This window comes from Rattus norvegicus, chromosome 14 (assembly GCF_021556685.1).
Source record: "Rattus norvegicus strain SHRSP/BbbUtx chromosome 14, alternate assembly SHRSP_T2T, whole genome shotgun sequence".
NCBI classification, from domain to species: domain Eukaryota; kingdom Metazoa; phylum Chordata; class Mammalia; order Rodentia; family Muridae; genus Rattus; species Rattus norvegicus.
In genome coordinates this window covers 44,673,649-44,700,448 of record NC_141547.1, presented here as the reverse complement: position 1 = coordinate 44,700,448, position 26,800 = coordinate 44,673,649, and the positions used below count along the sequence as shown (strand labels likewise).

At 45.3% G+C, this 26,800-nt stretch overlaps 1 protein-coding gene and 1 long non-coding RNA gene across 4 annotated transcripts in view; one reads left to right on the top strand and one right to left on the bottom strand.

Annotated features, from left to right (window-relative positions):
* Rell1 (RELT-like 1) overlaps positions 1–18,084 on the bottom strand; it is a 60,002-nt gene extending 41,918 nt beyond the window's left edge. For all 3 annotated transcript variants that reach the window (NM_001434392.1, NM_001434391.1, NM_001113776.2), the window contains 1 exon segment: positions 17,912–18,084. In NM_001434392.1, the coding sequence (NP_001421321.1) occupies positions 17,912–17,999 (88 nt within the window). In that variant the 5' untranslated portion in view covers positions 18,000–18,084.
* A 285-nt stretch (positions 18,085–18,369) lies between these two features.
* On the top strand, positions 18,370–21,356 carry LOC100911506 (uncharacterized). Its single transcript, XR_015637443.1, has 2 exons — positions 18,370–18,489; positions 20,894–21,356. It is a non-coding gene; the product is annotated as an uncharacterized LOC100911506 (long non-coding RNA).
* The last annotated feature ends 5,444 nt before the right edge of the window (positions 21,357–26,800 follow it).

The following is a 26,800-nucleotide window of genomic DNA, read 5'->3' as shown; positions in this document are numbered from 1 at the left end:
AGAGATATGCAGCTTGTGACAGCCGAGCCATTCCTTAAGAAGAGCTCCAGGTCACCTATGGATTCCACTCTAACTTGACAGGTAGTTTCGTTTAGAACTTATTTGGGCCTGGTGTACTTAGGCTCCATTGGCCAAATGCCAGACATTCCCAAAGACATAACTGAGCAGGTTATGTTCAGAGCTGAGCAACTACAACCCTTGAAAGACAGCAAACACCAACAGAGAGTTTCCAGTCTACGGGATGCAAAAGAGGTCTACAAATAGCAGTACACTGCTATGCCAGCTCCAGGAGCTGACCTTCAACTCAATGGTCACAGGACTCCAGCTCTCTACAACTCGCCAGGTTCCTACAGGGACACTAAATCCAAGCTTACGTAAACTCACAAATGGCGACTGCCCACTTTTCAGAAGGCTGCGGTCCTAACAGATCTGTTCATATCCCTCTCAAGAAGCCAACAGAGACTACACTGGAAATTACTTAAGCTACGGAAGGAAGGCCAAGTAGTGCGAGCCAGAAGAAAACATAGAACAGGAGCATAAGACTGGCCCAGATGGCCTGTTTCCTCGGGGGGGGGGGGGGGGAAGCATTGGGTATTCCTGAACAAAATCAGTGACTCTCCTGGGATGACAGGGAGGGACTAAGAGAGAGGATCAAGCCTCGGGGAGCTGGATCCCCTGGCTTCTGTGTACAACGTCCCTGCCAGGGTTGGGAGGTCAGCCAAATCTTTACAGCAAGCACAGAATACGGCAGAATCTAGACACACAGGGAAGCAAGGGTTGGGAGTAGGCAAAAGCTTCACAAGGGAGCTTCCTATGGTGGGGAGAGAGATTCTAGTCCCAGTTCCAAGGTCTGTGATCTCTAGGCTCTAAGCCTCAGGGGTGCTCAGGTTCTCTGCCAGCAACTGCCAAGAGTAACTTGACTTCAGTGTCTACGTCAATATTTTTACTTGCATTAATTCCCTTTAATGCCCACAACTCTGAGATAGATGTTATTGTTAAACATGTACACTGTGCAAGTGTATAAGCATGTGTGTGTATACGTCTGTGAAAGCCAGAGATCAAGATCAGGTGTCTTCTCCAATTGCTCTTCACCTTATCTTTTGAGACATGATCTCTCACTGAACTGAAGCTCATTCACTTGGCTAGAATGGTCAGCCAGCCTGCCCCAGGGTCCCTGTCTCCACCTACACACACGCACGCACGCACGCACGCACGCACACAATGGGACCACAGTTATGTGTTGCCTGGTCATTTATGTAGGTGAGCACTAAGGATCCACATTAAGGGTCCCTGTGCTTATTTAGTGAGCACCTTACAGAATGAACCATCTTCCTAGCCCAGAGTTATTATTTTGTGGGGCTTTTTTTTTTTTTTTGGTTGTTTATCTGGTTAGTGTTTGTTTGGTTTGTTCTGTAGTAAAGGATCCCAGGACTTGCATATATTAAGTACATGTTCTACCACTTACCCTGCCAACAGATATCAGCTAGTATTAAACCCATCTTAGAAAGGGAGCTAATGAAGAAGTAGTACTGAAACAGTCTCTGAGGGATGGCTGGGTAGAGACCTGAACCCTGGATCACCACAGCAGGGACAGAGATTCTGAGCCAAAGGCACTCCCTAGCAAGACAAGGAGACAAAGCAAAAACCAAATCTTTGTTTTCACAATGTTCAGAATGGCTCCAAACTTTAAAAGCCCAGGGCAAGTCGATAAAAATCTATGTACCTCAGTTTCCTTGTCCATAAAATGTGGACAGAGGTTGAAATGTTCCTGAGCATTCTATGAGATCAATTTGGCTTTATCCCAATGTGTGCTCAGTGTTAGTGATAGGACTGTTAGCAGCAGTTACTATCATATAAAGCCAGATACACAGAAAGACAACGAACCCAAGGGATTAGAGAGGACGCTGTTCCATGTAAGGTACAGAAAACACCAGCCCTCTGTGTGAGAAAACAGCAGCCATGGGCACTGCCATGCACTCTGCAGGCTAAGTAGATTCAAAATTAGCAGTGCAAGCTATGAGCCAAAGTGGCCAGACAGAAACATGGAACACTGAGCACAGAGCCACGGAGCACAGGCCAGAGCCACAGAGTACTGAGCCACAGCACACAAGGCAGTGCCATGGAGCACAGAGCCACAGAGCGCAGAGCCACAGCACACAAGGCAGTGCCATGGAGCACAGAGCCACAGAGCGCAGAGCCACAGCACACAAGGCAGAGCCACGGAGCACAGAGCCACAGAGCACAGAGCCATAGCACACACGGCAGAGCCACGGAGCACAAGGCAGAGCCACAGAGCACAGAGCCACGGAGCACAGAGCTACAGAGCCCAAGGCAGAGCCATGGAGCAGAGAGCCACGGAGCACAGGGCAGAGTCACAGAGTACTGAGCCACAGCACACAAGGCAGAGCCATGGAGCACAGAGCCACAGAACACTGAGTCACAGCACATAAGGCAGAGCCACGGAGCACAGAATCATGGAGCACAGAGCCACCAACCACAAGGCAGAGGCACAGAGCACAGAGCCACAGCACACAAGGCAGAACCACAGAGCACAGAGCCACGGAGCAAAGGCAGAGCCACGGCAGGCAGGCTCCCACATGCTCTCACATCACATTCACACACAGCCCAGGCTTCTCTTCCTTCCAGGAACAGGAAAACGATTCAACAGAAAACTACAAAAAGTCCTAAGCAGAGGGCTTTCTGATTAGTCACAGGTTCAGTCAAGCAGTGTTCCCACACGCCAAGCACGTGGGTCTGTCTGGCTTCTGGGAACCTGGGAACCAGGAAATGAAGAGGAACAGCCAGGAAACCTCAAGGTTCTGAGCCCACTGAAGTCACCTGATATGAAATCCCCTCAACGACCTCTGGAAAAAGCCAAGTAAAGGAGGGCCAAGAGGAAAAACGAAGATCAAATGGGGAAAAGCATGCTGGAAAGATGAAACGGAGCCATCAGGAAAACACCAGGTGAGGGAAAATCAGTATGAAGACCATTTAGCATGACGCCCAGATGGGATCTGAAAGCCTAGGGCAGGACTTTAATATCAGAACACAGGAACGGAGTCAGGAGGACCGTGAGTTCCAGGACAGCCTGAGCTACAAAGCCAAAATTTAAAGATTAAGTAAGTAAATATGCAACGACTTATACATAGAAAAAAATCCATTATACTCGTCACATACTGGCATGGATCTGTACCATTACTCTACCATGGATTAGCTATAATTTAGATATTAGCACATCATTCAGCCTTGACAATAATCCAGGGAAGTAACTATTATTTTAAACCCCATTTTACAGGCATAAAATGATTTGTCCTAGGTTGCAGGTCTAACAAGTGGTAGAGGTGAGGCAAGGAGGCACCAGGCCCTGATGGTCTGCTGTCTCTGGGTCCGGAGTGAAGGATGTGGGCATTCAGTAAAATGCCATTGTTATAGTTCTTCCTGCTATGGGTAATAAAACGCACAGGGTTAAGCCTTGAATAGAGGAAAAAACCTGAAAGCTGTCCTCTGCCCTCCATGCCTACACTGTGGCACGTGAACACCCAAGTGCGTGCACACGCATACGAACACACACATACAATAAATAAAAATTTTAAATATAAATATAAAAACAATAATTTATTCATAGAAAAATACTTGCTATTTGACAACACTTGCTCGATTTAGTTAATATTCACTTCCGATTAGTAGAACGTTGACATCAGGGGTTTTTTTTTTTCTCTATTTCTTTACATTTTCTAAAAACTGTGTCAGTGATAATCAGGAGAGCTGGAGTCTTTTCACAACAAATGAGGGAATCAGTAAGGAGACTCTATTACTACTAGCTCAAACATGAACCTGTTGCCACTGTAGGCGCGAATAGTTGAATATTGGCATTTCTCACATGGTCCAACCTAACAGTAGTATTCAACCTACAGAGGTAAACCAGAATATAGGACTAGAATCCCTCACTATGGGGACTGCCCAAAGCTACCATCCATGGTGACATCCCAGATATTTCTGTAGGCAGGAGGCAGAGACAGTGCTATGAGACCTTTGAACCGCACCACAGGAATCAAGGGTCTAAGAATCCATCCTTTCCATTTTCACATACAGTAAGGCAAGGATCTGAACAGTAAGGCAATGGCCTGATAATTTTCACCTTCCTGTTGCTCTGTAAATGTCTTTGTGCTTTTCTCTAAAGAGAATACAGGTGTGGTTACAGAGATGATTCCAGGCATGTTTTAATGTTGGCTCCAATGGCTTCCCAGAGAGATTCAACTATTCCCTTTTCCTAACCACCACTGGGTATCCTAGGGTTCAATTAAACTCTGACCCTATCAGCCTGGAGTTAATGTAGACCCACCAGTTAAAAGTTATTCCCCAGGCTCAGTGGTTAAGAGCACTCACTGACTGATCTTCCTGAGGTCCTGAGTTCAATTCCCAGCAACCACATGGTGACTCACAACCATCTGTTATAGGATCTGATGTCCTCTTCTAGTGTGTGTGAAGACAGCTACAGTGTAGTCATATACATAAATAACTTTTTTTTTTTAAAAAGAGATATTCCCTTCAAAGGCAGCCTCATGGATAACTCTTGGCTACAAATTTCAGTGTTTCTACAATGTCCCTTCAGTTTCAATAAACTGCTTCTATGACCACAAGTATATTATGAAGGATATAATAAACCAGGACAGCCAAATGGAAGGGAAGGCAAAGGAAAGAAGGACAGCTTCCACACCCCCTCCAGGGGCACCACCCGCCAGCACAGCCCTGAGTTCACCCCTGGAAGCCCCCTCCATGCCCTGGTACCAAGGTTCTAATAAGCCAGACTGGCTCAATCATTGGCTGATGTCACTGAACCCCAGAGAGTAAGGAAAAGACAGAAGGTTCTAGCTTTTCCACCACATGGCTGGTTCCTTCCATCATCAGCTCCATACCGAAGCAACGTATGGTCTCACTTACAGTAGTCACCTCACTAACGAAATCTCAAGTGTGGTCAAAGAGGCTCTTTATGCACAAAAGAGACTCACACATCTACATTCCCTATCTTAGGTTAGTAAATTCAGAGGGTTTAAAGACATCTGCACCAGAGATAAAAGGCACAGACCAACTATGCTGACCAATGTCAAGAACTCTACTCAACAGTACTTCCAGGCACAGCACTGCCTCAGCATGGGCCTCAGCATGGATAAAACCAATCATCAGCCATTCTGCCCCTCCCTCCTCAAGTCCTACCATTCCATCCCAGGCATGGAGTCTACTATCTGTATAAGGACTGTTGACATAGTACACAGACACCAACATATGCGAGACCATTCTCACACTGCCCTTCTTCCAGATCTGTCCGGTGACATTACAAGGCACTGAGGAGCAGAGAAACAGATCTGCAAGAAGGGACAGAGATGAAGCCCTTGGCCAAGCTAGGGATTTAACTCACCCTATGCTGACTTTTACTTATGGACACTTCCCTAAAGGTGACAGCACTACAGCACTCCAACCCAGAAGGAGATGCAAACCATGTGCTCTTGAACAGCAGGGATGAGAAATGCAAATGTCCAATGGGCTTCCAAAAATAAATCCTGTATGTGAGCTGGTTTGAATGATTTCGGAGGAGTGATAACAGGAGACAACTGGGTACCATGACTGTTCCTTGACGCTCATATGGTCAGGACTCCACCCACAGCACTGACTGCATCATCCTCATTCCCTGGATTCCTTAAACTGAAAGGTTCTTCCTATGTACATGTTACATAAAACCTACTATATTATATAGACTATACTTGTCTCCCTCACAAAGGATGGTACTATTTCCTTGATGCTGCAGATGACTCCGAGACAGGTAAAAAACCAAAACAAGCATCATTCTGCTCCCTTCCTACCTCCACCCTACAAAGGTACAGGAAAAACATCCCAGCACTTCACTGACAGTTCGGAACCTGCCACAAACTCCAGTCCTAAACCTACCAGTGTCGGGGCTCCTCCATCACAGCACACTCCCTAGGATCCTCTGGTCCTCTATCCTCCACTCCCCAGTCTGAGCTTCCTTATATTGCACAATAAAGCCCTTCAAGAGCTCAGGAACCTCACCGAAGTGTCCCCTGAGGGGCTTCTCGCCATACATTTACTGAGGAGTTCTGCTCCGCATGAGCTACAATGACTGTTTTGCTCCTAGCTCCAGTGTCTTCGCCCAGGCTGTTCCAGGGGCTTGGTATGTATGGTTCCCCTTGTGGATCACTTCAATTCCCAGTTTCAGGCCATGCTCTTTTTGTCCTTCATTTCAAAAAAGAAGTCTCCTTCTGTGATCCCACACAGCACTTAGTCTGTGGTTCTGATTACACCAAAACCCTTTTCCATTACGCCACAAGGACTCCCATTCATGGCTTATCTACACGTCTCCACCGTAAGTTTCACAGAACAAAAACTAAATTACATATGCACTCGTTACACAGTAGCTAACCAGCAGTATCTCACATAAGACAAACCCATGTTTTAATTAACTGTGTGCTGTGTGCACAATTACCTGCAACAACTATTAGACACCCACCTGGAAAATACAGCTGTGAAATATTTCTCCTGCAAAGCCCAACTTTCCTGCTCAATCTCCCAACTTTAGGCGCTGCCCGAGAAAACACCAGACTTTTGTCCTGGTGACTGTTCAGTATCTTGCTTTTAGCAGAGGCAAGAAAGTAGAAGATCCGGGGAGGGAATGCAAGCATTCAGGCCATGCTGGCATAGACCGCGTACATGCAAAGGAAAATGTCTTTGGCTAGTCACCTGCCACCTCTCCAATGCCAGGAAATCACAGCTTCTATAATGTGGAGAATTCACAGGACTGGGCCTGGACTTCCAGCTCTGGAGGGCCACGAATAGTGGAAAATCCCCCTCCCCCCTCCTTACACTACCAGACAGGAAGTCCAGGGAGTGCTTCAAACTTCCACTCCTTAGAGGAACCTCGGAAAGCCACATTATGTTTGTGTGGATGCTCAGAGTGGGTGTCTCGGCCAATCAGAACCAAAAGGAAGTCTTCCTCTCCGACTCTGCGTGACATGTGACGTGTGTGGCATATGACATATAGGTTCTTTGTAAAGTTCCCACCACTCAGTAGTCTATCTGATTGGTGTCTTTTTGTGAATTAAAAGCAATTTGTCTTCCCTCGTATCTCTAACATGCCAAAATTTTAGAAAACATAACTTTCAGGGGGAGAAGGGGATGCCTCACTATATAGCCCTGGCTGGCCTAGAGCTCCCTATGTAGAGCAGGCTAGCCTAGAACCATCTGCCTTTGTCTCCTGAAAGGTGATTAAAGGTGAACATCGCCATGCCCAGACAGAAAAAAAACATTTCGAAACCCAATCAGATGTTCATTTAATTGCCACAAATGGTGGCACACCTGTAATTCCAGCACTCATGAGGCAGGAGAACTACAAACTTACATTTTATGTGTATGAGTGTCTCACTTGTCTGTATACCTACACATCATGTGCATGCCTAATCCTGTGGAAGCCAGAAGGCTCCTCGGAACTGGGATCAGAGATAATCGTGAACCAGTGTGGGTGCTAGGAACTGAACCTGGGTCCTGCAAAAGCAGCCGGTGCTCTTAACATGTAAGCCATCTTTCCTGCCTCAAGAATCTAAATTTAAAGCCTGGTTAGGCTTCAGGGTGAGTTCAAGGCCAGCACAAGCTACATAGTGAGACCCTGTCTTTAAGAAGGGGTAGGGTAGGCAATATTCGGAGACTTCCTTAGTTAATTAACTATTTTTGACTAGCAACAAAAATCTACTTTAGCACTTGCTAAGATTTTCTGGTTTTCTCTTTAAGTAGATGGAGCAAGAATGAAAAGCAGACAAATATCCTTCGACTGATGACAGGGAAGAGCACCAATGACTTCTCATTATACAAGGAATAGCTGAGGACCAGGAACTTCCACCCAGCGTTGGCTTCCCCTCCTCTGTGATGAGCAAGAAATCTTCTCCTTCCTGATATTCTCTGTAAACCTCAGTCCCCTCCATGCCACAGAACCCCAGTGACCTGCTCCCCACAGCGACTGCAAAAGTCAAATTTGCTCAAGTGATCAAATATTTAACACATCTCCTCTCCTTGGTCACCACAAAGAAGAGTTCTAGTTAATAGGAAACATACCATGGAAGCAAATGCCTATAAGTGAGGGCCAAATACCATGGAAGAGATACAGCATACCTGACCTGAATGCAGGTCACCTCGGGGACACAGTCTGAGAGAAGTCACAGGAAAGGTTTCCTTAAGTATTATCCTTGATCTCAACTGGAAGTGTGGATATAAGACAGGATAGGCTAGCCCAAGACAATGGGAGGGAAGCAAATAAAGAGGGGTAAGCCCACATCTCCCCTCCCCCACAGCCACTCCTCACTTCTGATCCTTCGTCAACATCAACAGGAAATGTGACAGAAAAGCAAACTCTCCATTCTCATCTTGAGCCCGCTGTATATTGTCTTAGCTGTTCCAGGGAGGCGCCCGCCAACTAGGCCATGACCGGCCTCCAGATGGACACCCAAGTTTGAGAAGCATTGCCACAGCTTAGCTTGCTCTTCCCTGCTCTATTAGCCCATGTCAGCTGCCAATATCACAACTGGGCTGGGTAACTTTAAAGGAGAAGTTTACTTAGTTCACACTTCTCGACGCTCCAGAGACCCCATCCAATGGTGGTCTTCTGGCTGGCAGAGTCTCGGGGTAGTTCAAGGATTCACATGGAGAAATAGAGACCACACACACATGTGAGCCACATACACAGAGACAGAGACATGGACTCTGCATGCCTTTCCTCCGGTCTCTTAAATCTATAACGCTATGAAGATCCGCTCATGAAGATACCACACTAATGGCTTTATCTAAAGCTAGTCCATTCTAAATGGGGCATCTATTAAGTTTCCAGCCTCCTAAGGCCTTACAAATGTAAGCATGGACACACCATACCAAACTGTCACACACATCACTCTTCTGCAACCACTGGTTCCTTTTACTCAACTAATGCTGATAGCTGAGCAGTGGAAATTTAAACCTTGCCCCACCTTGCCTAGATTCTCGATTCTCCACACACCCCACTCCCAGCCCTAGGTTAAATACGCTGGTCCTGTGCCTCTCTTTCCTTACTGGGGTGCTATGACAGCTCCATGGGGCAAGGGCTGCACATACCCTGTTCACATCACTTCATCCTCTGTGCCTTGTGTGTTGTTGGGTGCTCTGTTAATATTTACTTCCCCCCGGTCTTCTGGCTGCTGGCATCCTCTCTATCAATCAAAGGAATTTATTACTATAGTTTGACTATGTTGAGACTTCATTCCAAGATCCATGTTTGTGGCATACAGAGGTGGGGCCTTTGAGAGGTAATTGGGAATAGATGAGGTAATGAAGGTGAGGCTCCATCATGGCAATTAGCAACTTTATAAACAGAGAAAGAGAGTGACAAACTGGCATGCATGCTCTGGCTTGCCACATGATGTCCTCTACTATGTTGTAATGCAACTCGGAGGTCCTCTCCGGAAGCCACACAGATGTCAGCATGCTCATGAACTTCCCAGCCTGCCCTTGTAGTCTTTATCAACTATCCAGTGGTAAGCATTTTGTTATAGCAATACAAAGTAGACTGAGATGCTCATGAAATAGATGATTTTAAATACTTCATGTGTTGTGACATTTAAAACATGATATGCACACAACTGACATTGGTGGCAGAATACAACTGACTGTGCCTTTGAAAAGATGTTCATGAATAGATTTGGAGTTTATGCTGAAAATGTTCACTAACACTTCCTCTCAGTGTCTCTGTTTCCCCCGGTCTCCCTGTTGCTGGCATCCTCTCTCCATGTCTAGTTCTGCCTCCTTTGAAGGTAAACGAATCCCACAGGGGCTGATAGACAACAGTCTGTCATCAATCCAGGGGAAGGCAATGGAGACTCAGTGCTAAGATCTGACAGTAAATGTTTCAAAGAGTAACTTTCCACCCTAATATAAAGAATAAGGCGGAAAAAAAAAAAAAAAGAATAAGGCGGGCCGGAGAGATGCCTTAACTGAACCTGAGGTCAACCCCCAGGACGCATGTTAGCCAGCTCACACTGCATGTAACTCCAGGCCCAGGGGATCTAATACCTTCCTCTGGCCTGGAGAGACAGGGTGGGGGAGGGAGAGAGAGAGAGAGAGAATGAATGAGAGGAGACAGAGAGAGAGAAATATGAAGTCTGGCCTCTTTATTCTCATTTTAAAAATCTATTCAAGGGCTGGAGAGACAGCTCAGTGATTAAGAGCACTGACTGCTCTTCCAGAGGTCCTAAGTTCAAATCCCAGGAACCACATGGTAGCTCACAACCATCTGTAATGAGATCTGATGCCCTCTTCTGGTGTGTCTGAAAACAGCTACAAGTGTACTTATATAATAAATAAATCTTTAAAAAAAAAAAAAAAAAAAAAGATGATGATTGACCAAAGCAAACCTAAAAAAAAAAAAAAAAAAAAAAAATCTATTCAATTCCAGTGAACAAGATCCACACATGATATCACCCTAATGGCTGCTAAGGATGCGCTGCCCATGACTCCTGCAAGCCACAGAATCCTTTTGGGCTGTTTTCCCACACGCACAACAAAGAGACTAATAACAAGATGACCAACTCTAAAGGCATGTCACTAAGAACAAAAGTCACTCCTACAATAGCCATCACCCTTTTGAGGTCAGGTTCATCCCACATGAGAGCTGGGGAAGTGGAACTTTTGAGCATGAACACGAGGAGCAGGTATGGACAGAGGAAACCTGCCAGGAGCAAGGATGGACAGCTGTGGGTCCTTGTCAACGAAAGGACATTCCAACAGGAAGGTACAAAGCCCTGATCGTGGTGGTACCAGCTCAGTTTCCTCTCCACTAAATAAACTCTGAGGACATTACCAGAGACCCTCCCAGCCCCTACTACAGACTCTGCTTTCCTCTCATGAAATTTGACTTCATCCAAATATGTTCCTGTGAGTAAAGAGAAGCCCAGGAACCAATTAGACCTTCACTAGCCAAAGCATTCAACGTGATAACTACATCAAGTCCTAAGGAAACGCAGACTTGTCTTTGAGCCTACAAATACAGACTGGCTGGCTGCACTGATGAACTCCCCAAAGTTCTTCCAAAAGAAAAGTGTCGTTGTCTATCTTTATAAAGGTATCGGTTTCCTGGCTTCCTTCTCTTTCCTTCCTAGTAATAATATGACTGTCAGTGGCTTTGCCTCTACCTCCCACGAGAACCCACACAGTCAAGCCCATTGTCCCTTACTCCCTCCCATAGGGTGAAGATGCCACCCAATCCTCTTCCTTGAAGCCCCCTCTTGTCCCTTCCATCATCAACACCAGAGCCCAGAGCTCTGTGGTATAGGTCAATGGGTGCTTGGCAATGGCAGAGAACTAGAAAGGACACTTCTGGAGTGCTTTGGTTCAAGTTGTTTTGGTTGTTTTGCTTAAAGTTTCATACTTAGCCCAGATTAACTTAGAACTCACCACGCAGCCCAGGCTGGCCTTGAACTAACAGAAATCCTCTGTCTCAGCCTCCTAGTGCTGGGGTTACAGGCTTAAGACTAGTTTTGGAGTGGTTAAGAACTTCATTTCATCTTCTTTTATGTGAAATGTTAGTGCCTGGCTATGAGCGAACAATAAAACAAACCTCTTGAGCACCTACACCGCACACACCGTGCCAAGCATCCCCTGCTTTAATAGCTTGCATAAATGTGATAATAACCACATGAAGCAGCTAGGCTGTTTCTCCTCCATAATACAGGTAGGAGAAGTGGTTTAAAGGTTTGTTTTCTCTGCACAACTAGCACTTTTATTAGTGGTTGAAATGTTGTTATACCCAAGAGTTTGCAAACCAAGCGAGGTGAGGGATCCTAGGGGAGGGCTCCTGGGAAAGGCTGGCAACTAACACAGGAAATAGAAGAACCCAGGCTGGGGAATTGTCTCTTTTTTGGGATTCCAGACAGTGCCAGAGGAGGAAAGACAATAAGCTGGAGGCCTTGGGGTATTGTGACTGGCAATGGAAACTGGGTCTCCTGAGTTCAAGGAGGCTGGCCAGGGAGTCTCCGGATAAGATGACTGGCCCCAAGAACTCGGGTGCCTGGGGGTATCTCCAAACTGCTCCTTGGTCGGATTCAATTTCTTCCTCTCACAAAGAGAGCCGTGTCACTAGCTGGCAGAGAAGAGAGCCAGCCTAACCTCTCTACTTACCATCAAGGTTCCACTATATCGAACTCATAGAGCTACCCATCAGCAGAACCTCGCTGCATCCATCCAAGTGTCTTTATTAGATTGTACTGGGGTTGTCCAGGCACCCTTCCTTCTCCAGCGCTCTGCAGCATAGAGGTTATTGTCTTCGTGGGCATTTGGTTGTCTTTTAAAGTCTCCATTGGCTACTAAACCTCCATAAGATTTCCAGGATGTATTTTAATGTTTAAGTGCGTGAGTGTTTTGCCTGGTTGAACGTATGCATATGTACTATGTTTGGGCCTGGGCCCATGAAGGACAGAAAAGGGCATCATATGCCTGCATCTGGAGCTAGTTACAGATGGTTATGTGGGTGCTAGGAATCAAATTCAGGCCAACCACTCTTTTGTTTTTAAAGTTACTTCCTTCACTAGTCTTTTTCTTTTTTTTTTTTTAAGATTTATTTATGTATTATACATAAGTACACTGTAGCTGTCTTCAGACACACCAGAAGAGGGCATCGGATCTCATTATAAAAGGCCGTGAGCCACCATGTGGTTGCTGGGATTTGAACTCAGGACCTCTTAACTACTGAGCCACCTCTCCAGCCCCTCCCTGCTTTTTCTTCATGGATATTTTAGATGTTTGTATAGGATCCTTATGCTTGACTCCCAACAGACCTGAGAAAACATGAGTCAGGGAAGGGAAATGCAAGACCACGAGTCCTTAACCAAAAGCCTGGAGGCAGATGCATGGTCACAGAAAGGTAGGAGTTCACACAGCATGCACCATATCACAGTCGGAAGTCAAATGTGCTGGGTGGCTGCAGCAAGGCACATGTGTCAGAGTCAGAAGTCATGGATATTCAACCTATGTGAGAACAAACGCTAGCCTGAACAAGTCCCACCCAGGCAGGCCGTGTGTTACCACCACTGGAGAATATCAAAAATCCTCATTTTTTCTTTCAGAGCATTTAGCATTTGAGAAATGTCCAGAAAGGATTACAGCAATGTACGAATGCCTTGGATTCTAGGCAAAGAAAACCAACCTGATAAAGGATATTAGAAAAATAACCAATCTCACAAGAACCAAGAGGATAACAAGTTAAAATACGGAACCAACACTTGCCTAACTAGCAGCTGCTTTTTATTTTCAGGACAAAAATAGCAGTGAGTGCTTTAGACCACTGTGGTAAGAGTACAAACCAGGGCCGGGAGAGATGGCTCAGTGGTTAAGAGCACTGACTACTCTTCCAGAGGTCCTGAGTTCAATTCTCAGCAACCACATGGTGGCTCACAAGCATATGTAATGTGATGCCCTCTTCTGGTGTGTCTGAAGACAGCTACTGTGAACTCAAATATATAAAATAAAGAAATTTTTAAAAAATGTAGTACAAACCAGGAGTTATCAACAGCCTCACAATATAACAACACTGACCTCCAAATTGCTTTTCCAAGAACCCATTTTCTATACAAGTAATCAGCTATTAGACCAAGCCTTGGGGACAAAGGTGTTCACCGAAACAATGATTTAAATCTTAAAATGATTTAAATTTTAAAACAATCACTGACGGGGTTGGGGATTTAGCTCAGTGGTAGAGCGCTTGCCTAGCAAGTGCAAGGCCCTGGGTTCGGTCCCCAGCTCTGAAAAAAAAACAAAAACCAATCACTGACAACTACAGCATACCGAAAAGGAGGCACTGTGTGGTGAAACAAGGTGAAGCTATGGGAAGGAACCCGAAGACACCTTTGCAGTGCTTCAGAAAGGGAGACCTCAAGACAAAGGTAAAAGGGACCAAGGCCAATAAACTGCACGACGTTTAAGATATTGCCCAAGGTCAAGACATGAAGAAAGATCAGAATGGAATGCAAACTGAGGCAAGTTCCTCTAGGTAAGAGATCAAGGGTAACTCTCTCCTTCCTCCCACACAAACTGTAGGAGGAACTTTTCCAAACTAGCGAGAGCACTGCAGAGGGAGTCATGCCGCTGTGACTCCTCATAAACATTTTAGAATGAAAAGAATTTTCTTTCCAAAGAGGAAAAAGAATGGTTTGGAATGCATTTTAGAACTGAGCAGATAAGACAGACTGGTGAGGCTCAGGCAACTCTGAGGAACTTCCCACTTCTCAGGGGGTCTACATTCCCAGCCATTAACACAGGACCAGTGCTGTGGAATCACACAGAGGAAGTGATCTGTGTACAGAGACCACTGCCTGTCATTGGACAGGTAGTAATAAACACTGATTCCTCCTCCCCGAAACAGTATAGAAGCCCCGCTGCACTAATGCTGACTTTCAATTTTAAATTTTAGTCCTTCAGTCTTAACCAGATCTTGTTGTTGTTGGTTTGCTCTTGTTTGTTGAGACAGGGTCTCTCTGTATAACCCAGGCCGTCCTGAAGGACCTGGTTGCTTCATATTCACAGAGATAAGCCTACTTCTGCCTCCTGAGTGCTGGAATTGAAAGTGTGCACCACCAGGCTCAGCCTTCTTACAGCAGATTTTTACTCTCTTGGCTTAGTAGCCTCAAACCTTTACCAAACTCCTTGCTGGGTACAACATTTTACAGACATTAAGATTGTACAGTATTAAATCTAATTAAATGTGGCATATAAATGATACATATTATAATCCCGGAGTAAAGACAAAAATTGCATAGATGTCATTTACATGTAAATAAAAGAAAATGAAATTTTAAAGTTTTTACCAATTCCCAAAATACAACCACAAAGGTTACTGGACAACTCTAAGAAACTAACGTTAAACTAATGACAATTTGCTTTTGTTTCTTTTCCTTTCTTTTTCTATTTTGTATTTGTTTGTTGTTTGTTTGTTTGTTTATTGGCTTTAGGGATTGAAGCCAGGCGTTCCTGAACGTGACAGGCAGCAGGCAGGCAGGGTGAGTGTTCTACTGAGCATGTGAAGCCCAGAAGCCATGGTACAGTGATGGCAACTTTTGATTTTAGGCCTTCAAACTTAGACCAAAATGTTTTCAAATGACAGTATTTTTTTTAATGTGTGTCATTCTAAATGTTATCATTAAAATGGCCAAATATGCAATAAGACTTCAACATCAAAGCCAAACCATTTTTTTAAAGTAAAAATCAAAGTTTTCTGTTTGAATCACCTGGACTGTGGCTTCTCACATTCAAATCCAACTCCTCCCAAAGCTTCCCTCATTCTTTTCTGAAGGACTAGGGGGAAAAAAAAGAAAATACACAGAAGAGATAAAGAAATGACAGTCACTGGAAACATTTTTCATTTCCTCTTTAAATCTGGAGTAAGCATGAAATCCCAAGCTCCAAACAGGATTTTATTTTACTTATTTATTTATTTTTTTGTTCAAAACACTGTGCTCAATGTCTATGAAGTATGTGGAATTCAGCCTGGCAGCTACCCAGCCAAAAGAGAACCCAGAATTTAATCAAACATATCTTCAACATCTAAATGAGGAATCTGAGGCTAGATGGATGCCCACAGAGCCTAGGGACTGTGCATCCCTCACGGCACCAGTCCTGGAACTGTTTTACCATCTCTCTACTCAAGGGCTATGCCCACTGACAAGAAAGGTAAGAAAGCAAGAGGCACCAGAGAACTTAAGTAAATAAATAAGGCAAGACCTGGAAAAGCATCTTTGGTGCTTGCACAATAGCGTCCGATGCCACTTTTTAGATGGTTTACAAAAGGGAAGTGAAAGAGGCTGCCGCCCACTGTGACGTTCCCTGTCCTTTCTCCATGGTATGGTTCAGATGACTACTACACGCTCACGATGGGACATCTGGGCATCTTAGAACTCTTACAATTTAAGTCAGGCTGCTGAGGTTGACTTAGCCTCTATTTTGTCTGGGAAGCAGTGAGGCAACAGTAGAAAGAAATGAATTTAAAATCAGGCAGGCTGCATTCTCATTCTCTCACACTCTGCTCCCTACCCCCCACCTTTCCTTATCCAATGCTTACTGATACAATACCTATGGTAATGACAAGCCTCAGTCGCTCTACAGAAACAAACACATCTTGGGTTATGAGGAATAAGTTCTAAAATACACATGAAGCGCCCACCTAAAGCACACAGCGGGCTGGCACAAAACGGGCTGTCTACATGAGTTCCCAGCTCTTTCTTCCTACTTCTGGGCTTCAAGTCCCAAGAGATTGATGTCCACCGTTCCAAGCTCTTGATACAGGCCTCAAAGCCTGCTAGCAAATCTGAACTTCTATCCTTGCCATCCTCCATACTTCATTCTTTTTAAGCATTAACTCTCACCCCAAAAAGGTTACTAATAGCATGGCTAGGTAGGACTTTCTTCAGTCACACTGCAGACTCGGATGTTGTTCAGAAACCCAGCAAAACATACAGCTACTCTAGGAGTGGATTTCTCCTGATGGCTGATTACATGCCTCACTTACTAAACTGTAACAATCTGGATCCCAGGTTAAGCTTTTTTTTTTTTAATTTCCAAACTCTGCAACAAGTGATACCCCAATACCTGCACCCCTCAATCTACTTTGAACCTATTTTGTACTGACAAGTCCCAGCAAAGAAACACAGAACACACAGGAACATCTCCCATCCAATAAAACTTGTCACTAGCTTCCCTTTCCCCTAGGTAGATGGCTGAAGGAAATGTGGATCTGCTAATAAATACTCAGGAGACACATTTTCTATCTATCCTTGCTAGCATGTTCTGGTTCCTAAGAAAAGTTAAGGCCAAATGATAAGCCAGTTTCAAAGCTCTAAGTGACTAGAACGTTCTCAGAAAAGAAGAGCAGGACGTTTACTTTATAGAGGAAGGCAGTCGCTGTTGGAAGCTTCCCAGCTGCTTATTATTTGAGCCTGAAGAGGAGCCACCCCTGAAGGCAAGCTTGGCAGAGCCTGCTGACGTAAGAATCAGCCTGTGGTAACCCCAAATGGCCAGGAAGGCTTAACTTTTTTTTAACGTACTTCAGTGAGGTGGCAATTAAGAGGGGGAAACAATTATTAAGAATCCCTGGTGTGTGTCTTATAAAAACAGGAGCACCAGGCAAAGGCTTCCTTAAGTAAAAGGTAGACCTCTCAGATTTCAGTTAGAAGCTCCCGCTGATGGCTTAGTTGAAGACAACACTCAGCGTCTTGGCTGGTGGCTTCCACCCGGACCAGAGTTTCCTTTTGTGATGACGGGCGATTTGATACAAAGAAAAAGCAGTATACATTATAGATGTCCTTTCCTCTTTCCCGGCCTAATTTAACCAGCATATATGGGGAGAAGTGAGAAAACCCCGACTTACTAAAAGAATCCATAACCACCTGCAAAGACTGGTACGTTCAAGGCTTTAATATAATGGAAAGAAGAAAATAAAGCGAGAAAAGAGGCTGTAAGGCAGAACCCGGTCCCGGGTGTCAAAGATCTTCGGCCGGTGAGGCCTTTGAGGACCAGGACAGTAGAAAGGGGTCCACGGCTGGGGAGAAGGCACCCCAGGAAAGCAACATCCCGCCGTTCTTAGAAGTGACGGGAAGGGAAGGCGGGATCCCGGCAGGCGGGTGGGGAGGCACTCGAGCAGTGCTGCGCGCCGCACCCGGCCCGGGCCACCCCGGGACACCCAGATGTTCAGAGCCTGATCCGGTAGCAGAGCAGGGCGTGCGCAACTCAGGGCGCGGCGGGGCAGTGGGCTCGACCGGTCCGGACCAGTCCACCCCCTGGCTCCCTTCCGTACGCAGACCCAACTCAGTAGGCATCCCGACCCGGACCAAGCACTCACCCGGGGCTACCAGCGGCGAACTCACAGCGCCTCCCACGAACACCGAACCAGCAAGCACAGCAGACCCCAGGAGTCCCCACGGAGCCATCGCCGAGTCCCTCTGTCCTTCTCGCCCCGGCTTCGACGTCCCGAGCCCAGGTAGAGGGTGAAGCTCGAGGGCTGTCCGGCCGATTGAGCGCAAAAGCTCGGCCCCGAGAAGCCCCTACTCGCTCAGCCTGGCCCCGCCGAGGACCCGCCCACCGCGCGGAAGCCCCGCCCCTGCTCGCCGCACCCGAGTCCCCTAAAGCCTGGACCCGCCTCCGCACGCACAACCCTGCCCGGGAGTCCAGGCCGCGCCTCTCCTGTCACTCCCCCTTCCCCTCAAAACCCTTGGGTCGGCGTCTGATGCGCGCCTAAGCCGTGGCCCCGCCCACTGCTGACACTCTCCGCCTCCTCTGTTGGGCGGGCTAACCCTGCCCAGAGATGTGGCGACTGCGCGGGAGCCTCGGGCTGGGGCGGGTTGCTCCTTCTCCGGGGTCCTGGGACGAGACGGACGTGGAAGAGGAAGGCAGGGAAATTAGGGCAGGAAGCCCAAGAGGGTGAGTCTGAAACTCCCAAGGCCGGCAGTTTCAGAGTGGCGGGATGGTTTTTTTTTTTCTCTACTGGAGTCTTTAGCTAGTTAATTAACCTGGGTTAAGTGATCTAGGAAGGAATGCCACGTTCAAAGTCATGTTTGGTTGTTTGAAAATTAAGGATAATTGATGAAAAACTTTTAATTGTCCCCATACCATTCTGTCTAAACTACTTCTGTTGAGGAACACATTCCCACACGCTTCCAGGAATAACTTACAGGGCTTTTGTTTTATTGGTTGTTTGCTTGAGTTGTGATTGGGTTTTGTTTTAATCATCTTGCAAACATTCACCTGGAACAGTTCTTCAAATTGTCCTGTCATTTCTGTCCTCACGTTCTCACATCAGCCCTGTAAGGTGAGTATTATCCCCATTTCAGGGGCCAGGAAGTGAGCCCACGATGTCTGGGCTACCTGGGCCACCATGCTCAGTATAATTATCTCCAGTGTTTGCTCATGGCTTTAATCTCAGCACCTGGCTCAAGGACAGCACGCACTAAGCATTCATAAGTTAAAGGGGAATGAGCCTTTTTCTGAATAGCTTCAGTTTAACCAACCAATAGCTTCATATTAACTAAACCCTGGAGACTACACACACACACACACACACACACACACACACACACACACATACACATATATATACGCGGTCCTTAAAGCCCAATCTTGATGGATATGAGTTGAATGGAGGGTGAGTCTTCAGCTCCTTCTGTAGACTGACTGGCTGGTGGCCTCTAAGTTTCAAGGGGGAGTTATTTCTCCTCTCTAACACCCTCCACCCTTCTGTTACAAACATCACTGATGTTTTCCAGAGAGAGAAACTACAGGTAGCTGAGACTGAATGTCGGAGACCCTACCCTTAAGCCAAAGAAGGAACTATGGGTCCTGTACCCCGTTTGTGGCACATCCTGTAGTCTGACAAACATAAAAGAAAAGTCTTTTCTACTTTTATATCGAAGAGAAAGCTTGAGAAGAAATGCAAACCAAAGATGTACTGGCTGGGTTTTTTGTTTTGTTTTGATTTGATTTTTTTTTTCAACTGTCAACTGGACAGAAACTAGAGACATCCGAGAACCTCTTCTCGTCAATTAGGAAAATGTCTCCCAAAGATCAGGTTGTAGGTAAGCCCGAGGACATGTTTCTTAATTAGTGATTGATGGGTAGGGCCCAGCCTATTGTGGTTTCTGTAAGAAAGCAGGCTGAGCAAGCCTTGAGGAGCAAGCCAGTAACCAGCACTCCTCTATGGTCTCCTTTTCAGCTCCTGCCTCCAGGTTCCTACCCTGCTTGAGATCCCAGCTTAATTCCCTCTGGTAATAAACAGCAATGGGGAAGTGTAAGCCAAACAAGTCCTTTCCTCCGTGTGGTGGTTTGAATAGGACTGGCTCCCATAACTCATGTGTTTGAATGCTTGGTCAACAGAGAGTGACACTATTAGAAGTTGTGTCCTTGTTGGAGTAGGTGTGGCCTTGTTGGAGGAAGTGTCTCACTGGGGATTGGGGTTTGATATCTCAGAAGCTCAAGCCAGGCCTAGTGGTTCAAGGCTGCCTGAGGATCTGATGTAGAACTCTCAGCTACCTCTCCAACACCACGAGTGTCTGCATTCTGCCATGCTTCTGACCGTGATGATAATGAACTGAAACTCTGAACTGTAGGCCAGCCCCAATTAATTGTTTTCCTTTATAAGGGTTGCCATGGACATGGTGTCTCTTCACAGCAATAGAACAGTGACTAAGGCACTCCCCAAGTTGTTTTGGTCCTGGTATTTCATCAGAGCAATAGTAAACCCTAAAAAGGAAGCAATAGGGCAAACAACCGTATGGTTATCTAACTATTAAAGGAGAGAATCCTGGGCTTAGAAATCGAAGGACAAATTATCAACAGTCGCCAAACCAGCTGCATCATTTATTGAAAATGCAGAGCTAAGTGCTAGAAATAGGCCTGGGGTCCCAGGAAAGTGCACACAATCCAAAGTATTTTAGCAATACACTTTTGCCTCAGCAGAAGGGTTTGTAGCCAAGCCAGGTCAAGCGGGCAAACACACCCAGTGGCTGTCCCCGCTGGGTTTTTTTATTCCTAAACAAAAGGGGTGCTGTGCCTCACTCAGTGCTCAGAGCTCTACCTCATGTTATTATGTGATTGGCTAGTTTAAAGTGACAAAGCTTGTAAAAGGGATGCAATTTTCCTCAGGGAGGCAACCCTGAGCTATTTTGATTTCAAGAAGTGCCGGCCCAGGTGGAATTTGAATTTCTGCTAAGGAGCTTCTTTACAATTTTTTTAATGGCGCTTTGTCTTATTTAACCCTTGGGGGAGGGGCATGACTTTGTTTTTATTACCTTTCCCCGAATAAAGAAGAACAAATTTATGTTGTTTGCAGGAAATGTGGATGGAACTGGAGACCATTGTGTTAAACAAAGAGACATTGGGAAGACAAAATAACCATAAGAAAACCAAACACTGCAAATGTTTTTCTCTCTTGTGGAAGCTACATTCAGAGAAAAATAGGACATGAGAGGAGAAAGGAACCAGTCTACAGAGTGGGAATGTGACCAAAGGACATTATACATATGTGTGGAAATGTCTTTCTACAGATAATATGTGCTCGTATAAATGCATGCGGGGCTGTTTGGTTAAACATCCCCAAGATTTCCAAGAACACACCACACCGCCAAACCACGCTCAAGCCTTCTTGATCACACCAACTCTTTCTGAAATTCAGACTGCAACAAAATGTGTGCACAGGTATCTATTCCAAATGTAGAACACTTTCTCCCTCACAGGTCAATTTACTATTAAAAAATGAATGATTTTAAACTTTTGATTAAATTTTCATATTTGAATTGGGTGTCTGTTTGTGGCTCTGTAGAAATAAGAATGTAGTACTCGAAACTAGGGGTATGCCCTGTTAACGACCCACAACTTCTTACTTTCAGGATGAGAGCGTTAGGAGTCATGTCTGATAACTCATATCTACTGGCAGCTGAGGTTGAAAGCTAAGACCCTGAGACTCTGGATAACGTTTAGCACTCTATAGCTGTCCTAGTCATTTTTACATATACTCATATTCATGCATTTGAATAACTTTTAGGAAAGGGGGGAGGGAAGGAGGGAGGGAGGGAGGGAGGGAGGGAGGAAGAAAGGACATTTTTTTTAAAAAAGACTAGAATAAAGGAAATAAATAAAATGAAATTGAAGTTATGCTTTCAGGTCCTGACTTTTTTTAAATTAGATTTTCTTATTCCTGTGTGTGTGTGTGTGTATGTGTGTGTGTGTGTGTGTGTGTGTGTGTGTGTGCTGGTGCCTGTGGAGGTCAGAAAAGTAATCAGCTCCCCCTGACAATGGAGTTATTTGTGGCTGGCTGTGAGCTGCAAGTGGGTGCTGGGGCTGAGGCAGCTCCTCTGCATGAGCAACAGGTGTTCTTGACGGCCAGACCTCTCCAGCCCCAAGTCCCAAATCGTACAGACTTGTTTACTTGAAGAATGTTCACCAATGGGTATCTAAAATCATGCTGCTTTATTTTAAATGTGAAGACCAACTGTGCCTGAGGTTCCTTCTGTCTTGCAAAAGGTTGTATTCCTCATAAAATTGGCATTACAAAGTCAAGAGGTCCCAGTTTTGTTTTGTTTTTCCAACAACAAAATTAAGTCTAGAAATAGCCTAACAATAGCCTTCATTTGTTCATCTCACAGACTTGCCAAGAACCTGTGGAGAAGGCTTTTTTCCCCCTGTAATCATTTCCCTACATTTTTACAGCAATGTTTGATTTGGGGAAGTATCATAGTAAACCTCACATCAGAGCTGTAGAAATTCAAAATTAAAGAGGAATATGAGTGCTGCCTGGCCCATCTAGGGTTCAGATCCACTCACCCTATCCTGGGCTTCCAACCTGCACACGCACAGTTCTACCTCTGAAATGTGGGACACTGGTCTCTCAGCTCTTTCTTTTCCAATTAAAAAGTTTCTTCCTCTTAATTTGTCAATGCGCGTTTGAAGTGGGCTTTTTGAAGCTCTTTTTCTATATGTTCTACAGCACTATCCCCTCCAAGCCAAACAACATATATCTATCTTCACCAGTTCAGCTGTGTGTCCTTGCAAAAGACCATCGAGACTGATGGGAGGGCTGAAGTTAGCTTTTAAGTTAAAACTACTGTGCTTAAGAGATCTATAAAACAAACAAACAAAAAAATGCCTCTAACCTGTAAGCCCCAATTGCCAAAGGACAGATAACTTCCAGGAATGCTGGGGGCTGTGCTTCATGGAAGAGAGCAAACCGCCTGTTATCACTTCTGAAGACAAGCTTGGTTGCCCCAACTGCGGCAAGTGTGCTTAATCACAAGTAGGCAGGAAATAAGTCAGGATGTATGCTTGCCCTCCCCAAATCCCTTAGATGAAGGCAGGAAGCATGTAACCTTGTCGATTTTGCCTTAATATGCACCTACCTGACTAATGTGAACTGTGGCCATTCTCTGGGAAACCTGGGGAGGAATCTGGCCAGCGCCCATCATTCTGACCAGCATTTAATAAAGCTTGCTTCAAATTTGGCTGTTAATGTTTCCCACATTAGAGGGGGTGGCAAATGGACCCTTGCCCAGTATTCTGCTCTCACGTCCAATCAGATGTATGAAATTCTGCCATAATTGCCCCTGGCCTTGGGTTCTTAGAGAGGGGCTAGTATATATAGGTTGGGGAAGAGTGAGAGAACTATGAAGGTCTGCCAAGGTACTGTGAAGCCGATATCCATGCTAAATGAATATGGCTGCTTTGGGATCAACCATGTTCCTGTTAGTAAGCCCAATCAACTCATTATTGCCCCTTAGGGATGGTTTTGCTAAATCCAACTCTGGTTTATCATTGGGTCTTAAAAAGGGAAAGGAGTAAATATTGCCTAGTTTCCCCAACACACCAGGACAAGATTTCTCAAAACACCATGATTACCGTGCCGAAAGCACAATGGCCAAAAGCAACTTGAGGAGAAAAGAGCTTATTTGGTGCTTCCACGTGTCCATCATCAAAGGAAGTCCAGATAGGAACTCAAACAGGGCTGGAACCCGGAGGGCAGGAGCTGATGATGCAGAGGCCATGCAGGAGTGCTGTTTGCTTGCTTTCATGGCTTGCTCAGCCTGCTTTCTTAAAGAACCCAGAATCACCACACCAGGGTGAGACCACCCACAATGGCTGGGTCCTTCTCTATCAATCACTAATTTCAAAAATGCCCATAAGTAGGGGGTTGGGGATTTAGCTCAGCGGTAGAGCGCTTGCCTATCGAGCGCAAGGCCCTGGGTTCGGTCCCCAGCTCCAGGGGGACGGGAAAAATGCCCATAAGCTTGCCTGAAAGTGCTATCTTAAGCAGGGAGGTCCTTCTCATCTGGAGGAGGTCCCTCCTCTCAGATGACTATAGCTTTGTCAGTTTGACATAAAACTAACCAACACTATCAAATACATTTTTTTTTCTTTTTTTCTTTTCGGAGCTGGGGACCGAACGAACCCAGGGCCTTGCACTTCCTAGGCAAGCGCTCTACCACTGAGCTAAATTCCCAACCCCACATTTTTTTTTTCTTAAAGAAGAATTGATTTAATGTGGGAATGGGTCATCTATCAGAAAAAACAAACAATGCTGTGTCCTTTCTGGGGTTTGCTGATTGTTTTTTCTACTTTCTCCATGAGAATTTGGTTAATCATTCTTCTTAGTAGAAGCCTTTCTTGTTTTCCTCTCCACTGCTAAGTGGTCATTTTCATTACAGAAATGCATGAGTCTCTGGTGACTGGTGTTTACGCTAATTAACACTGAACATTCTCAGTAGAATGTTGCCTTTCTGTGAATTAGATGTAGTCATATGTCCTTGTAAGGAATGACACCTAGGGAATAAGTTTACAGTCTTTTTTTTTTTTTTTTTTTTTAATTAGAACTGCAAGGGAGTAAAATAGTATTTTTAAAAATTTAGGAATTTTGACCTTACAACAAATATGCATTGCCTATGCTGAGAGTGGGAGGCTAAAGGACAGAATTACTGCAAATTAATAAAAGATCCGAGCATTGCTTATAGAAATTTCTAAATTTAGCTGGGAGAAAGTAAACAACCAGATGGAAAATGGAAAAGGCCGAAGGCCCCAGGGTCACAAGAGGGAGCCTGGCTAGGATTCTTTTCTGCATTGGGTTCATCTCCTCTGCTGATTAAAGGATCAAAGAGCAGGAAGAATCTTAAACATGGCAACAATGAGTAACAAACTTTATTACAAGGGGGAGACAGAGAGACAGAGGAGAGAGAGAGAAAGAGAGAGAGAGAGAGAGAGAGAGAGAGAGAGAGAGAGAGAGAGAGAGAACTGGCAGAGCAACCCCGGTCATTTTTGTCCATGGAGGACTGGGGTTTTAAATGTTTCTGGTGGCATAAGATGGGTCCCCTTCTCCTAATTTTGGTTTGGACAGCTTAGACAAAGAAGGCAGGCCCACAACTTCAGGTAAACGCCTTGAGGCTTTGAACATATGGGACCAGCCTAGACTGATGAGTCAGAAGAAAGAAAGCCCTGGCAAGGCCTTTTTTATTCTGTGGCCCTTTCCCTATCTGTCTGCCTGTCACAGATCTCTCTAGCTCCTAGTCTGTCACAATGACTCACCTTGAACTGAACAACTCCCGGATGAGTGTTCTTGCCTGTACAACTGGAGGGGCAACAGGATGATTTCCAAGGACTCCCAACCTTAGATTGTAGATAATTCTACAGTCTAAGGATGCCAAATGATAGGCTGTAAGAGGCTGGCTAGACTGCAGGGTTCTCAGCACAAGGGACCTGTGTGCTGGCTAGTACTGTGCTATGAAAGACACATGTCACTGCCTTTATGTAATAAATGCCAGCAGCCCCCAAACCAGTTGTAATACCCAAAAATGCCTCTGATGTGACCAGATGCTCCTGGAGTAGGAATAGGAGACCTAAGTTCTCCCAGTTGAGGATCAACAAGCTAGAGAAACTCCAAAGTAGTGTAGTTAGTCTGCCAGTGGACACTCAGAAAGGTACATGGAAAAGCTGTAACCTGAGCTGAGTCTTGACAGAAATGTGGTCCGGGAGTTGGTGAAGGAAGAAAGGTGTTAAGGTGACGCACAGCCTAAGAATGTGTGAGTATTGGTTGGTGCACACTCATGATGAGAAGAGAAAGGCCTGCAATGACCCAGTCAGAGCCGAGCATGACAGCTGGTTAAAAGACAATGGAGAGTTTCAAATGCCTCACAAATTGTCATCTCTAAGTAACCATATCTCCAAAATACATTTGAGGTCAGAAAAACAACCATTGTTAGATTTCCACCACCACCCCATTGTGAATCAAGAGACTTCAGATAGGTCCATCTGCACATACACAGCACCTACACAAGCATGCGCACACATGTGTGCACATGCACTGGATCCTATGTCAACCATACTCTAAGCATCCTTGTCTTTTACCCCTGCTGTCTGAAGATGCTTCATTTTGCTTTGGGCAGTAGGGAGGAGATAGCATGGAATGTAGGCTGCTAATATGTTGCAGGATATTTAATCTTACTCTGACCCCTGAGATTGTGTTGTTTACTGCGAAAACTTGCTTTAGTTGAGATGTGGCTCAGCCTTAGCATACACCTTTAATGCAAGAGCTTTCTGCCGGAATATTGTAAACAGGATTGAATAAAGTCAACCATAAGTCAGGAGGAACCAAGGAACCAGTTCACAGGAAGTGAACGTAGGATTATTAAAAAAAAACAAACAAACAAACAAACAGAGAGTGATAGGAAGATTGGTAGAAAGAAGAGGCACGGGAAGTGGAAGGGAGGGACATTCAGGTTAAAGGGGGTTTCTTGAGAGGGATTCATTCTAGGACACCTGTTGAGGAGGAAGGTCAGCTGGGTGCCTTCTCTGCCTCTCAGAGCCGACTGGTTTTCACCCCAGCATCTGCCTCCCCAGTCTTCCTTGGTAAAATCAAACCGACTGAGATTCTGTTAAAGAACAACATGCAATGTATGTAGAGTTCAAGGCAGAAGTAAAGACGTGAGCACACGCACTTCCTTCTAGGACCCTGGAAATCCCTATCCCTTGACCACCAGGGCAGATCTATCCAGATTGGTCAATAGTATGCTATTAAACTAGCTAAGAAGCTATGAAGAATGGTCATTTGTTTTGTTTTGTTTGGTTTGGTTTGGTTTGGTTTTATTATTGGGTATTTTTTTATTTACATTTCAAATGTTATTCCCTTTCCCATTCCCGGACATAAGCCCACATCCCTCTCCCTCACCTTCTTCTATAAGGGTGTTCCCCTCCCCATCCA